This window comes from Arachis hypogaea, chromosome 13 (assembly GCF_003086295.3).
Source record: "Arachis hypogaea cultivar Tifrunner chromosome 13, arahy.Tifrunner.gnm2.J5K5, whole genome shotgun sequence".
NCBI lineage: Eukaryota > Viridiplantae > Streptophyta > Magnoliopsida > Fabales > Fabaceae > Arachis > Arachis hypogaea.
This window is the reverse complement of record NC_092048.1, coordinates 32,853,437-32,868,461: the sequence shown is the minus strand read 5'-3', so window position 1 is coordinate 32,868,461 and position 15,025 is coordinate 32,853,437. Positions and strand designations below refer to the sequence as shown.

The 15,025-nt window shown below is 30.2% G+C and overlaps 1 protein-coding gene across 1 annotated transcript; it reads right to left on the bottom strand.

Annotated features, from left to right (window-relative positions):
* Nucleotides 1-12,231: 12,231 nt before the first annotated feature.
* Nucleotides 12,232-12,744, bottom strand: LOC112733402 (peroxiredoxin-2E, chloroplastic-like). The gene is made up of 2 exons (XM_025782343.1): nt 12,725-12,744; nt 12,232-12,586 (listed from the first exon to the last, which is right to left on the bottom strand). Exons 1-2 carry the CDS (start codon nt 12,742-12,744, stop codon nt 12,232-12,234), a joined length of 375 nt encoding a protein of 124 aa, XP_025638128.1.
* Nucleotides 12,745-15,025: the final 2,281 nt, after the last annotated feature.

Genomic DNA, 15,025 nt, shown 5'->3' with positions numbered 1-15,025 from the left:
TTAAATGTTGCTATCAATTTTATAATTTTAGCAATAAAATTATAAAAAATATTAAAACCAGTAAAAGGTAGACGTATGTCTTATTTGGGATGTATCATTACTTAATCCTAAAGTAATATATATAACACTATTGAAATATATTGTGATACATATATGCAATAAATTACAGGAAACAGGATTCCAATTATTATGGAGTACATGGAAGGATGAGCAATCAATTGAATCAATGAGACCAATCGACAATAAAGTAAGGATTACAGCATTAATGATAGGGACAACTGCATTGATGATACATATTTTTGTTTTAGTGTTATTGATCAAACGTGAAATTGACTCAGGTTCATCCAATCAAAATTTATTCTATTGGTTGGGGAGGTACAGTTAAAGCAGACAAAACTTAATTATGGAAGATGGTAAAAAGAGAAATATTGGATCAAAAAAATAAAAGGTAATGTAATAAACTTTTATTACATAATATAAATATTTTCTTCTATTTCGTCCTATATACTAATTATATTAAACCTTTGACTCTTTTTTTTCAGCCATGAACTTAGAAGAACACAGCTAACTCATCTCGATACAGAACAATATCATTGCAGGTAATTGTTATTAAAAAAAATTTCCTAACAAAAAAATATGTAATATCATTTAATTTATATTTTGTCAATGATAAACAAGGATTAATGTCATTTCTTTTGTCCTTTCAGAAAGTTCAATGCAAAATAAGATATCACAATTCTACAGGTTTTAATTGAATTCTTTTGTATAATAAGCAATTAATTTAATTGAATAACCTGAAGCGTTTATATGATTTTTCTATGGTAAACAAAATCTGACAGTTTTTCAAGATGCAAGAAGTTATTGACAAGGAGATGTATGATGAATTACGAAGGATTTTTTCCAGGTATACAATCTTTCTATTCTCCTAATTTTTTCATTAATACTCTTATACTTTGATATTTAAAAACGAAATTTATAAGCATATTTATTTCTTCTGTCCTTCCACTATTTGTAGGAAAATGAAGGCCTCTTTAGATTCAGAATCATATTTTGGCCTACCACTTAAAAAAGAAGAAGACAAACATCAATATCCATGATATTTAGGCAAAAATAATCTTTTGTAAATAACTAACATGAATTTGGGTTTATAGATATACTCTTTTTAAATTAGGATAATATTTTTGCCGTTATTTCTTGAACTATACCTTTTTTCTGATAATATATACATATATCTTTATTGTGTGCTTTTATAATTTAGCATTTTAATAAAGGTTTTTTTATAATAATTTTACTCTCAACAAAATATCATATATAAAATGCTACGTTAATTTATAAATGATGAGAAAAACACTTATCTAACAAATTTAAAGGGTAAATGATATATTAACACCAACACTAAAATATAATATAAACAAAATAACCTATATCAATATGTTTACATGTTTAAAGCATATAAAGATACTAACTAGGAGATCTATTACTTGGACCAGCTCCGTTACCATGTATTTCCGTACCTATATTTTTAAAGAGCAATATAGAAAATAAGCATAAATTAAACTCATAAGAGAATAATTAGTTATCATAATATTAGTTAACTTTGATTGCGTGAAACAAAATATTGGTAACTTTAATTATATTAGAATTGATTTATGTTTCTTTATTATAATATAAATAATTTTTTCTATGCTTCTATTATAATTTTTTTATGGTGTTTTTTTTCAAAGGTTTGAATCTCGTCCATTAATGTTTGAGATATTTTAAATTTTTTTTTTAATTTGTTACCATAAATTGATGATATGATGAGTATTTTATCAATTAAGACAATTAATAATACAATGATATGTTTTAAAAATAATTTATTTGTTATACTGTAATGTATTGTTATTTTTTTGTGTTTACATTGATAATAAAAGGAATTAATCTTTATTTATGCAGTGCTTTTTTAAATTTTAGGGGATAAAAAATAATAACTCTTGTAATTTTTTTTAACCGTTATGTATAGTTCATTATATTATATATTGGTGCAGAATTGATTAATGAGTACACTTTTATATATAATTTTTTTAAAAAATAAATATTAGACATCAAAAATATGTAAATCATGTGTTGTAGATTTAATTATTCCAATGACTTTAGTTAATAACTATTGTCCCATTGAAATAATTATTAATAAAATAATTATATTTTATATACTATCAGTTATTGTACTATAATAATATATTGATCACTTATATACTATTGTATTATGAGCTATTATGTATAAAAAATATTAATAAAAAATAATAAATAATTTATATTTTGTTGACGTAATTTTATTTACATCATTATATTATGATTATAGTATAACGTTATTTATATTAATTATTTATATTATTTATATTTTAATAATTTTTTAAAAATATCATGAAAAATTAAAGATAAAAATATAATTAATAGATTTAATTTTAAAATATATCATGTATCCGGAGTACGTATTCTTTATTAGAAGTGGTTCAGTTTTAAATTCTGTCGTGGTAAACCCATTTTTTTAATAAAAAAGAAACAGGGACAAAAGAGAAAAAAAAGAACTGGATACTAAACATGTGTATCCCCATTATATATTGGTATTTGTTGACGTAATTTTATTTATATGATTATTATGATTATAGTATAATGTTATTTATATTAATTATTTATTTTTTAATAATTTTTAAAAAATATTATGAAAAATTATAGAAAAAAAATATAATTAATAAATTTAATTTTAAAATACTATCATGTTTCCTGAGTACGTAGTGTCAGTTTTCTGCTTTAAAAGTGATTCAGTTTTTAAATTCTATCGTGGGTAACCCATTTTTTTAATAAAAAAGAAACAGGAACAAAAGAGAAAAAAAAGAATGGGATACTAAACATGTGTATTCCTATTATATATTGGTATAGATAGTTCTTATAATTTTTTTAACCATTATATTTGTATGTAAGTAATATCCTAATTTTATTTTTAATTTTTTAGAAATATATATCATTACCAAAGCTCTAAAATATGAGAACATAAAGAATTTAAAAAAAGTAAATTAAAGTGTTGTTAAAAAATTTAATGTTATATTGATTCATTACTTTAATATATAAATTTTATTTTTTATTATAAAATTATTATTATAAATTTTAATATAAGAGTACTTTTTCTCGTTAGTCTTACATGACATTATTTTTTATTCTTTTTTAATATAAATATAAATATGTAAATATTATATATTACGTTATATATTATATTGTAAGATAAAAATGAAATATATTAAAAAATATTATTATTTTTTTTATCATTAATTTTTTTTAAATTATTTCTAAGGATGAATGATGTTTGAAAAGGTTGAATACCAAATTTATAATGTTAACTTTATAACTTCATATATGATTGATGTGTTGTTTGATTAAAAAGACACTGTAATGTATGTATAATTTCGTGATATATATTTTGGATACTAAACTATGTATAGTAATATTAATTTGATTAATTTTGTATATGTTATTTTGATTTCTGTTACCTGTGGCAGTTCTAGTGTCATGTGCTTCCATTCCTGTATTTTTGAAATGTAAAATATAATTAGTAAGAACTAATTCAATTCATAACAAAAAAAATTAAATTTAGTTATCGTGTTACCTGTAACAAATTATTGATAGGTGGTAGATCTGGCCATTTGTCTAATTGTAGTCAATCTGGCAACCCCTATGTTTGTAGTTAATTAGGTACCTCCACCAGTGTTTGGAATTGGAGTTGTATCAGTTGGTATGACAATTTGTTTTCCTTGTCGAATCATCTCCCAATAACTTGCACGTCTTCTAGCTAGGTATTGTTGTCTTTGTTCTTCGGTCATATTCTGTCTTCTTCGCCTAGCATAATCTGTCCAAGTGGGTCGACGTTGACGTGGCTGTTGATTTCGTGAAGTTTCCATCTCTATTTGTCAGAAAGATAACAATACTATGCAGAGAAAAAAAAAAAAACTTTTGCGACACCAAGATTGAAAGGGAAAGAGTAATTTAATTCTCTTAAATATGACTGAAGGTGGAACAGTGAGTTAGTTCTTAAAGTGAGTACATAGTAGTAGCAGTTTTTTTTTTCAGTTTTAAAATATGTCGTGGGTTGATGGTGAAGCAGTTTGATACTCGTGGGGTAAATTCTTTCCTTGATGATAAAAAAATAATAAACATGGAGGACGTAGTTACCGTTTATTATATTTTTTGAATTCAATGTTTATAAAAAGAAACAGGGATAAAATAATAAAAAAAATTGGATACCAAATTTTCTTATTCCAATTATATATTGGTATATTGGTATAGTCTATTATATATTGATCACTTAAAAATATATCAGTTATTTTATATTATATTTCTTTATACGTTATTTATATTAATTATTTATATTTTAATAATTTTTAAAAAATATCATGAAAAGTTAAAGATAAAAATAAAATTAATAATTATTTATGTATTCTGAGTACGTGGTGTCAGTTTATTTACTAGGAATGGTTCAGTTTTTTAATTCTGTTATAGGTAAACCCATTTTTTAATAAAAAAGAATAGGGACAAAAGAGAAAAAAAAGAATTGGATACCAAACCTGTGTATCCCATTATATATTGGTATAGTATTGTATTGGTATAAACTTGATTAATGAGTACACTTTTAGATGTAATTTTTTTAAAAAATAAATATTGGACAAAAAAATATGTAAACCATATGTTGTAGATTTAATTAATAAAATAAATATATTTTATATACTATCAGTTATTGTACTATAATGATATATTGAGCACTTAAAAATATATCAGTTATTTTATATTAATTTTTATAAAATATCATGAAAAATTAAAGATAAAAATAAAATTAATAATTATTTATGTATCCTGAGTATGTGGTGTCAGTTTTTTTTATTAGGAGTGGTTCAGTTAGGAGTGGTTCAGTTTTTTAATTATGTTATAGGTAAACCTATTTTTTAATAAAAAAGAACAGGGGCAAAAGAGGAAAAAAGAATTGGATACCAAACCTGTGTATCCCCATTATATTTTTTTTCCAAAGATAATAGGTTATATTTCATTAATTATTAAAAAATAAAATACAAAGATGTCCAAAAGCAGGACAGCATAATAAAAGGTGGGGATTTCCCAAAAACACTACACTGAAGGTATTCATCCAACGGTGCGTGGTCGAAAAACGAAGAAAAATCTTAAAGAAGAAAGAATGATAAATCCAATTGAATGCAACTAAGAGCTTGCCTCATGGAGATGACGACCTAAACTGGGAGTTCTTTGGATTTCACGTTGCAACTTGACAGAGCTTGCTAGAATGGCAGACGGCATAGAAGTAGAACCTTCAAAAATCAACTGGTTGCGAGCTTTCCAGCAGTTCCAGCAAATGATGGCAAGCAATTGAGGATTACGGTCAGCATTCTTCAACGGGTTAAGTATCTCTGTTGATGCAGTCCACCATGTCCAAAAGTTGTTAGAACTCTGAGGGGAAAGACAGTCACGAAGATAACTCTGAGACCATACGTCTTTAATTCTAGAGCAATCGATCAAACAATGAGTGACTGTTTCCGTTGCTTCATGACAGCAGGGGCATATTGGTGATATAGATGGGATGCGGTGATGAATCTGAGCAAGCACCGGAAGTCGGCCATGGAGAGCTTTCCAGATAAATAGCTTAATTTTGTGAGGCAAGTTCAACTTCCATAGATCAATCCACGGCTTTTTCTGCTGCATATAATTAGGGCAAAGCTCCAGAGGCGGATGGTAAAATAAATAGCCAATTCTGTAACCTGAAGCTGTATCATATTGCTTGGATTTGTTCAATTCCCATTGCAATTTGTCCCTACTCTGCTGAATTTTAACTGACAAAATCCTGTTTGCAACGTCTTGGGGAAATAATTCTTGAATGAGATTCTGATTCCAATTCCTATCTTCAGTAATTAGATCTTTAACTCTTGGAACCAACTCAGAAATAGGCTGTCTATTTGGCATGTCAGAAATCATTAAAGGATACGGAGGAGGCAGCCAAGGATCCTCAAAGGTTCGGATATTCTCACCAGTACCCACAGCCCAATTAAGACCTTTTTCAACAATCTTTTGGCCTTCCAGTATGCTCCTCCATCCCCAAGAAGGTAAGACTCCAATTCCTGCCGTTATAGCATTACCATTGCTAAAGTATTTACCTCTTAGGATTTTGGATAATAAGGAAGTAGGCTATGTTACAAGTCGCCAAAACTATTTGCCTAAAAGCGCCAGATTTTGGATTCTGAGATCTTTAAATCTAAGGCCTCCTTCTTTTCGTGGGCGAGTCATAGTGTCCCAGCTAATCCAAGCCATCCGCCTTTCAGAACCTTTTTGTCCCCACCAGAACTGAGAAAGTAGAGAGTGAATTTCTGAAATTAAACCATCAGGCAACTTGAAGCAAGACAATGTATAAATAGGAATAGCTTCTCCCACTGCCTTAAGCAATACGTGTCTACCACCTGACGAAAGAAGATTGCGCTTCCACCCTTGGATTCTTTTCCGAACCTTTTCTTTGATCATACTAAAAGAAGCCTTTTTCGATTTAGAGACTGTAGAAGGCAAACCAAGGTATTTATCCTGAGCCCCAATATGATTAATATTCATAGAGTTAGCCAGTAGTGTACGAGTAGTGGAGGGAGTGTTGTGGCTAAAGAATACAGCAGATTTATTAAGATTTATCCTCTGGCCACTAATGCTTTCATAAGAATTTAATAAATGCAGGATATTTAAACATGCTTCAGGATTAGCCTTACAGAATAAGATGGAATCATCAGCAAATAGGAGGTGGTTGACCTTGGGACATCGCCTATGTATCTGAAGACCTTGAATTAGTCTGTTTTGTTCTGCCTTGTGTAGCAAGAAGGAGAGACCTTCTGCACAGAAAAGAAAAAGATAGGGGGATAGAGGATCTCCTTGTCGAATACCTCTATTTGGTTTGAAGAAACCATAAGGTTGTCCTTCCACAATAACAGAATAAGAAACAGTTGTCACTAATTCTCGAATCCACATGATCCACCGGGAGTCAAAACCAAACTTCTCTAATATAAACCAAAGAAAGTGCCATTCCACCCTATCATATGCCTTACTCATATCTAATTTTAGCGCCATTTCATTTTCAAGACCCCATTTTTTTTGTTCTTCAAGTAATGCATACACTCGTGAGCAATTAGGATATTATCAGAGATTAATCTGCCTTTAATAAAAGCACTCTGCGTAGGGCTAATTAGTCTATTCATCATACCCTGAAGCCTATGTACAAATACTTTGGAGATAATCTTGTAAAAGACTGAGGATAGGCTTATTGGTCTTACCTGAGTCATATCTTTAGCATCAGAAATATTGGGAATAAGACAGATCTGAGTGTGGTTAAAACCTTTCAAGATTCTGCCCCCAGAAAAGAAGCTCTTAACTACTCGAAACACATCACCACTAAGTATGTTCCAGAAGCTTTGAAAAAATTTTGCTGTCATACCATCATCTCCTGGAGCACTTTGAGGATGAATGCTAAATGTTGCGCGTTTCACTTCCTCCATAGTCACTGGTCTTTGAAGCCTACGGTTCATGTGAGCTGTAACCTTAGGTTCAAAATCAGTAAACAGAGGTTCAGGGTTCTCATGACAAGTGGAGGAAAATATGTCCTTGAAATAAGATTCAGCCACAAAAGCAATTCTAGCATTTGAAGTAGCCACTTCACCATCACTGCCAGTTAGTTGCCAAATTCTATTCCTTCAGGTTCGATTTCTAAATTTTTGATGGAAGAAAGCTGTATTCTGATCACCAGATTTGAGCCATTTGACTCTAGACTTATCTTTCCAATAAGATTCCTCATTTTGCAATGCTTTTTCAAGTTTGTCCTCTATTTCTGAAATGATGTCGCCTCCATGAATTCCTGCTAAACGAAGTTCCTCTAATTCCGATTGTAGTAAATCAATCTCCACCTTCAAATTAGATCTGTGTTCTTGCTGCCATCTGACAATCTTATGCCGACAACGCTTTATTTTTTGAGCTAGGATATACATGGCTGAACCATCAATCTGTTCATGCCAAACCTCTCTAACAATCTGCCTTATTTCATCATTGGAACACCATCTTTCTTGGAATTTGAATCGGCGTTTAGATATCTCAGTTCTCGGATTAGAGTCTAAGAGAAGAGGGGCGTGATCCGAGCCTGATTCTGACAGTCTAAGAACCGTTGCATTGGGATAGAGTTGCTGCCAATCAACTCCTACCAAGAATCGGTCCAGTCTTTCCTATATCAACTCATCGCCCCTCCGTCTATTTGACCAAGTGAATGGTCTTCCGACCATATCAATATCAATCAGGGAATTATCATCAATAAAACTATTAAAGGTTTCAATAGAAGAAGGAGATTTAGCACCCCCACCTTCTTTCTCCAATTGATTAGAAATGGCATTAAAATCTCCCATTAACACAACCTTACCATCGAACTATTGGGTGACTGAAGTTAATTCAGCAAATTGAGCCATTCTATGTTGATCATTTGAACTGAGATAAACACCTAGAACACCATAGGGATCATTAGAACCAGCTGTCAGAACTGATGCCGCAATGAAAAATCTACCATGCTGTAAAATCTGAACAGTGCAACCATTCCTCCATGCCATTGCCAAACCCCCTGATAATCTATCCGGATCCACAATAAACCATTCCTTGAAACCACAAGATCTTAGTTTTCCTTCAACTTGTTGAGATTGATTTTTTGTTTCACAGATAAAACCAACCTCGGGGGAGTAGGATTTGCATATCCCTTTAAGATTGTGGATTGTCAGGGGTCTCCCCAAACCCCGACAATTCCACGAGAGCAGTTTCATATTTCTTTGGGTGCCACTTGAAGGCTGACACCCTCCACCATCATAGCAATTATATGAGGGTTCTGAATCTCTGATTTGTTGCTCATGGTGTAGAGAAAATCAGAATTGGTATTCAATGATTCCAAAGAGAAATAAGATATATGGAATGAGTGAATTAGAAAATGGAATAAATTAAAAGATGAATGAATTGGGAGAGAAAACGAAAATTAGGGAGCTAAGTGGAAAAGAAATTAAGAAAAAAAAGTAGAAGAAGATGGAAAAGAGTTTGACGAAGAAAAGACAAAGAAAGGTGTAACCATAGAGGCGGCGCAGTGAAACCCTAGCAGAGCGTCGGGCGCTAGATGAGGAGTACGTACTCCCACTATATATTGGTATAGATTATAGATATTTAATTTAAGGTACATTAAGATATTATAATAATATCTATAACAATATTATTTAAGACAATTATGGAAGGTTTATCGAATCAAAACCTAAGAAAAAAAATAGATTATTATTAATTAAATAAATATATAGGATTCTTACCCATATTTGGACCATTTGGACTGTTACTTGGACCAATTCTACTGTTATTATGAGTATCTGAATATTTAAAAAAATTATTATTAGCATGAAAATATACTGTAAAATATAATTCATATTAAATGATATACTAACAACATAAATTTATTAATGAAAAATATAACTTAGAGTACCTGACACAGAGTATTAATGAGCGGACATATTTGTGATATCTTCTAATGGTGTTGTCATATTAGTTGGACCACTCGATATGTCAATTTATTTTCCTCGTCTAATACTCTCTTGGTAACTGGCGGCCTCTGTTCTTCGCTCATGTTTTGTCTTCATCGACTGTCATAGACTTGCCAAGTCGATCGACCACTTCCGTTGATATCCCGTCAACTGTAATTAATCAAAACAAACATATAAACATAGTTTTACACTTTTATTTAATGACGAAAAATAAATTATATTACGTTTTACGTCATATCTAGATGAAGTGAGAATGATGCATGAGAAGATGGATGAAAAACGAAGGAAGTTTTTCTATTATACAGTAATAGTAATGTGAAGTGAGAGAGAATAAGGAAAAAAAGAGATAATTATAGAAGTTACGTAGATTTATGAGATAAGCGAGAACGTGAATGAAGATGAGGTAGTGGGAGTTCTGTAACATGGAATAACTGACGTATATTGGGATAGGTTATTAGGAAGGATAAAAGTGGAAAAAAAATTTGGACACCAAAACAAGTTTTGTCATTATATATTGTTATAGATGAGAAGATGGATGAAAAACGAAGGAAGTTTTTCTATTATGCAGTAATAGTAATGTGAAGTGAGAGAGAATAAGGAAAAAAGAGATAATTATAGAAGTTACGTAGATTTATGAGATAAGCGAGAACGTGAATGAAGATGAGGTAGTGGGAGTTCTGTAACATGGAATAACTGACGTATATTGGGATAGGTTATTAAGAAGGATAAAAGTGGAAAAAAAATTTGGACACCAAAACAAGTTTTGCCATTATATATTGTTATAGATATATTGTAATTATTTATTTTGTAACGAGTACAACTAAAATTTTAATAACAATTATTAAATTAAACATTGTTACGATGAGTACTATAAAATTTATAATGTACTCGTTACTAACCTATCACATAATAAAAATTTTTAAACTTTATAAAATGTAATTTTTTTTCATACACTCGTATTATCAAACTAATTGAATTCGATTTAGCATTGCCTCCATATAGATATAATTGTTGGTGTATTAAAATAATTGCATGGATTATATTTATACTATAGAATTCACGTTCAACTAATATTTATAATTTTTTTTATATTATATAGTATTTTTTTCTAATATTTTTGACAAATATTTCACTAATATTTTTTCTAAAATTTTTGACAAATATTCCATAATTCGAATTAACATGCTTCGAATTACTGAGTCAATATACCGGGTACTAGTTCGAATCAGTCCAATTCGAACTAGTATGTGAGTTTGTGTGTGTAATTTGAATCACCTTATTCGAATTAGTGTATAATTCGAATCAGGTTAATTCGAATTAGTGCTTGAGTGCGTGTGTAATTCGAATCAATGTGATTCGAATTACTGTGAGTGTGTAGTTCGAATTAGACTAATTTAAACTATATAAAAATGTGCTCTTGGTGGATCCTTGTAACGTTTTTTTTTTTTTTTCCAATGCATAATTTATATGGGTAATTTGTCCTAATTAATATGTATTTTGGTTTATGTATAATTTTTTTGAATCAAGATAATATTATTATCATTATTTTTGAACTATATTATATATTATATATATACCTCTTTATTGTGTATTTTTATAATAGAATATTTTTAAAAAATTTTATAATAGTTTTAATTTTAATAAAATATAATATAAATAAGGTCATATTAATATTAAAATAAAAAATATTTATTTAATAAATTTAAAAAATAAATAATATATTAACAAAAAATAACATTAATTTTTTAAAAATAATAAAAAAGTTGTTGAACAAGTACGATAGTGTTGAACCGCTAGTATATATAAACATAATTATTCATAGGCTCATTTTAATACAACATAAAATTTTACGGTGCGTCTTATTATAAGTTTCTATTGAAGCAGGCTTAAATTATAGGAAGGTGTTCACGTATTCTGTATTTCGTTGTACAGACACGTAACATTTTGTTCCAAAAACTATAGGCGTATAGATATAATTTAAAAATTTTGAACGGTGCGATGGATAAGAATGTAATAGGCCCACGTTGGGCGTGCAACTGGTCCAGCCATTGCGCAGTGTATAGGAGTTTAAAGTTCCTTGTTTGCCAAAGCTGCTTGGAAAGAGGCTAGGTTGAGGCTTTGAGTTACTGTTACTTAAAGCTGGCTCCTTGTTGAGAGTTGAGTTCATGGATGGAGGCCTTATAGAAACAGTGTCTCGACTTTCGCAAAGCTGGATTGAATTTTCTTTGTTCATTAGGCCTTATTTTATAAATGAGAAAGTATTGGGAGACAATGATTTTAATATACAATGTGTAAAATAGAAATAAAATAGGAAAATTAAATTATAATTAATAACTAGATTTTTGATTAATTTCAAATTTTAAATTTTAAAAAATTAGGATTAACAATTAAACGTTTAAATACGTACAGTTACTCAACATCTCATCAAAATTTCACACCCATTGGTGTCTGACGTTGACGCTGCAGCAATCCCCGACCGACCGTACTACTGCTGCCGCGTGGTTCTAGCCACCCAAAACCGCACGTGGTCTCTCCGTTGGCGTATTGGATCCCTCGGCAGGTCCTTCTTTTCTTTCCCGTCGCCGCGGCCACTTTCGGTTACCGCGCAACTAGCAACCGTTCAAAGCTGCACCCCTTGGATCTTGGTAGCCGCGCTCAGATTCAACTCGCACCCAATGGCCTTCGTGAACGTTCCGTTACCGTCAGAAAGTAACAGAACTTCGTCGTTGACTTTCAGGAGGTCTTTTTTCCACACCTTCATCACGAATGCGTCGCATGCGATTCTGTCCACGCCTTTCGCCTTCAGCTTCGCTAACTGTTGAACGTGCTTCTGCAAGCAGGTTGGTGTGAAGGCTCCCGGGACTACAAAAATGATGGCTTTTTTGCCCTTCGTTAGGTCGGAGATGATGGTGGTTTGAACCTCGCCGGTGTCATCTAGGTAGGAGAAGGTCGCTTCCGGAAAATTTGAGATAGATCTAAACCCAACAAACAATCATTCAGATACCTATTAAAATAAACATCCGACTACCTAATGAAATGAACATCTAGCATTTGTTAATTATATATACTTAAACTAACCATTCTCTTAAGAATTACAATAACCATCTGCCAACCTATTGAGCTGAACATCCATCAATGGGCACATGTGGGGAAGACGTGGGTGCGGCTGGGGGGTTGCAGGGTTAAAATTTGAAATTTAAAATTGGAGAATTTGAAATTTTAATTTGAAATTTAATGGTTATTTTATCGTATATTTTGGAAAATTTGGTAGTAGGTAGAAAATAGTTAAAATTTGAAAATAAAGGTAAAAGTTTTTTGTTATTAGAATTTAGAAGATTTTTTTATTTTTTAATCCACCGTGGGCCAATAAATCAGCCCATTATATATATTGTCAAGATTTTTCATTGTCTCCCTAGCAGAGTTCTTTATAAATTTTGGCTGGAGTGCTTCAACTTTTAAAATATAAATCACAATTCTAAAAAAAAAATACAAATCACAATAAAATTCTGATTAAAAAAAAACACAATAAGGATAAAAAATAAAAAGTACGTAACATTTTTGATACTTTGAAAACGTGTATGGTAAAAAAGTTGACATTCAAAAACGTTAATAAAATGAAAATATCATAAATTAAAACAATATTTTCCATCTTCACCACAAATTTTTGTAATACAAACATCCAATAATCATTATTATTATTATTAATCAATTAAACATAGGGGTGTGCCTTTTCTAGAGGCATTGACAGTGTTTTCGACACTTTATTTAGTGTGTGCTATGTTTTAATTGTTATTTTTTTAAGTTAATTATTATTATTTGACTGTTTATGCTTCAAACATTTAACATTGGTTGCAAAAGCTTTTAACCTTATTACCTTTCACTTCAAAGCAAATATACAGATGAGAATGTCTTAAAATTTCATATTTTTGATGAAATAAAATAAACCCATTTTTTGTACTTGATTTGATTTTAAAATGTTAATGAAAGGATTAAAGGTGTGATAAAACTAGCAAAAGCAAATAAAATATACATACATAATTTTAAGAATTTGAAGTTGATAAAATTATATAAGCATAGATTAGTATGCATGCATTATTTTCCTAATTTTCTTTTTGTGTTTTGATTTAATTTTCAATTACTTTGATTATAATAACTAACTGCTGCTGATGGAGAATGTGAGCCAAGAAGAAAAATTATTATTGATTTATTTTATTATTTTTTTAGGTGAACATTTATTTTATTATTAACAATATGATAATAATTGTGCATGTTTCTTTTTTTTTTTTTTGGGTCAGTGGATTGGATAACTCCCAATTCTAGGTACTCCAATGGATTGGACAACCCCCAATCCGAGGTACACAATACACACCCACACACTCCTCACATACTTACCAATTTTTTTCTTCTCGGTTGCAGCTGGTAGGACTCGAACCCGAGACCTTTGAGATGGGGAGGGGGTGGAATGCCGTGTGAGTTATGGCTCATTAGTTGCATGTTTTTTTTTTCTTTTTTTTTTTCGGAATGGTACAGGTTTTATGAATAGAATAAAACGTGGGAGGCCTACTTACTGCACAATTCCGTTCGCTTTATCTATAACAATATATAATGAGAAAACCCATTTTGGTGTCCAAATTTTTTTTCCATTTTTATCCTTCCTAATAATTTACTCCCAGTTACAGAATTTCCACTACTTCATTTTCATTCACGTTCACCTCAATATAACTTCTATAATTATTTCATTAATAGGATACCAGTTTCTCCCGTTAATTTCTCTCACATAACGTTACTGCATAATACTCCATTAGTACAGGTCAGTTACAGAATTTTCACTACTTCATTTTCATCTATAATAACTAATAGGATACTAGTTTCTCCTCTTAATCTCTCTCACTTCACATTACTGGTTACTCCATAATAGAGAAAATTTTCTTCATTTCTCCTCCATCTTCTCCTGCATCCTTCTCACTTCACCTAAATATAACGTAAAACGTGCCAGTTACCGAGAGAGTATTAGACGAGGAAAACAAATCGATACATCAAGAGGACCAACTAACATGACAACACCATTACAAGATATCACAAATATACCCGCTCAACAATACTCTGTATCAGGTACTCTACCTTATACTTCCCATTAATAAATTTATGTTGTTAATTTATCATTTAATATGAATTATTTTTTACGATATATCTATGTTACGAGACTCTTAGTACCAATTATGTATAATTTATTTCTTGAGTGTACCCTTAAATTATCAAATTACATTATTTTCATCTTAATAATAAATTTTCTACATATACAGATACTCACAATAACAGTGGAGCTGGTTCAAATAATATACCGAACGGTCCAAATATGGGTAGGAATCCTATATATTTATATTTATTTAATTAATAATAATTTATTTTTTCTT

What these genes read in the sequence shown, in the direction of transcription:
- LOC112733402 (XM_025782343.1), bottom strand. Translation starts at nt 12,744, where the DNA reads ATGGATGTTCAGCTCAATAG. An exon ending in ATGGATGTTCAGCTCAATAG is followed by an intron (nt 12,587 to 12,724) that starts GTTGGCAGATGG and finishes TGTTGGGTTTAG; the next exon opens with ATCTATCTCAAATTTTCCGG.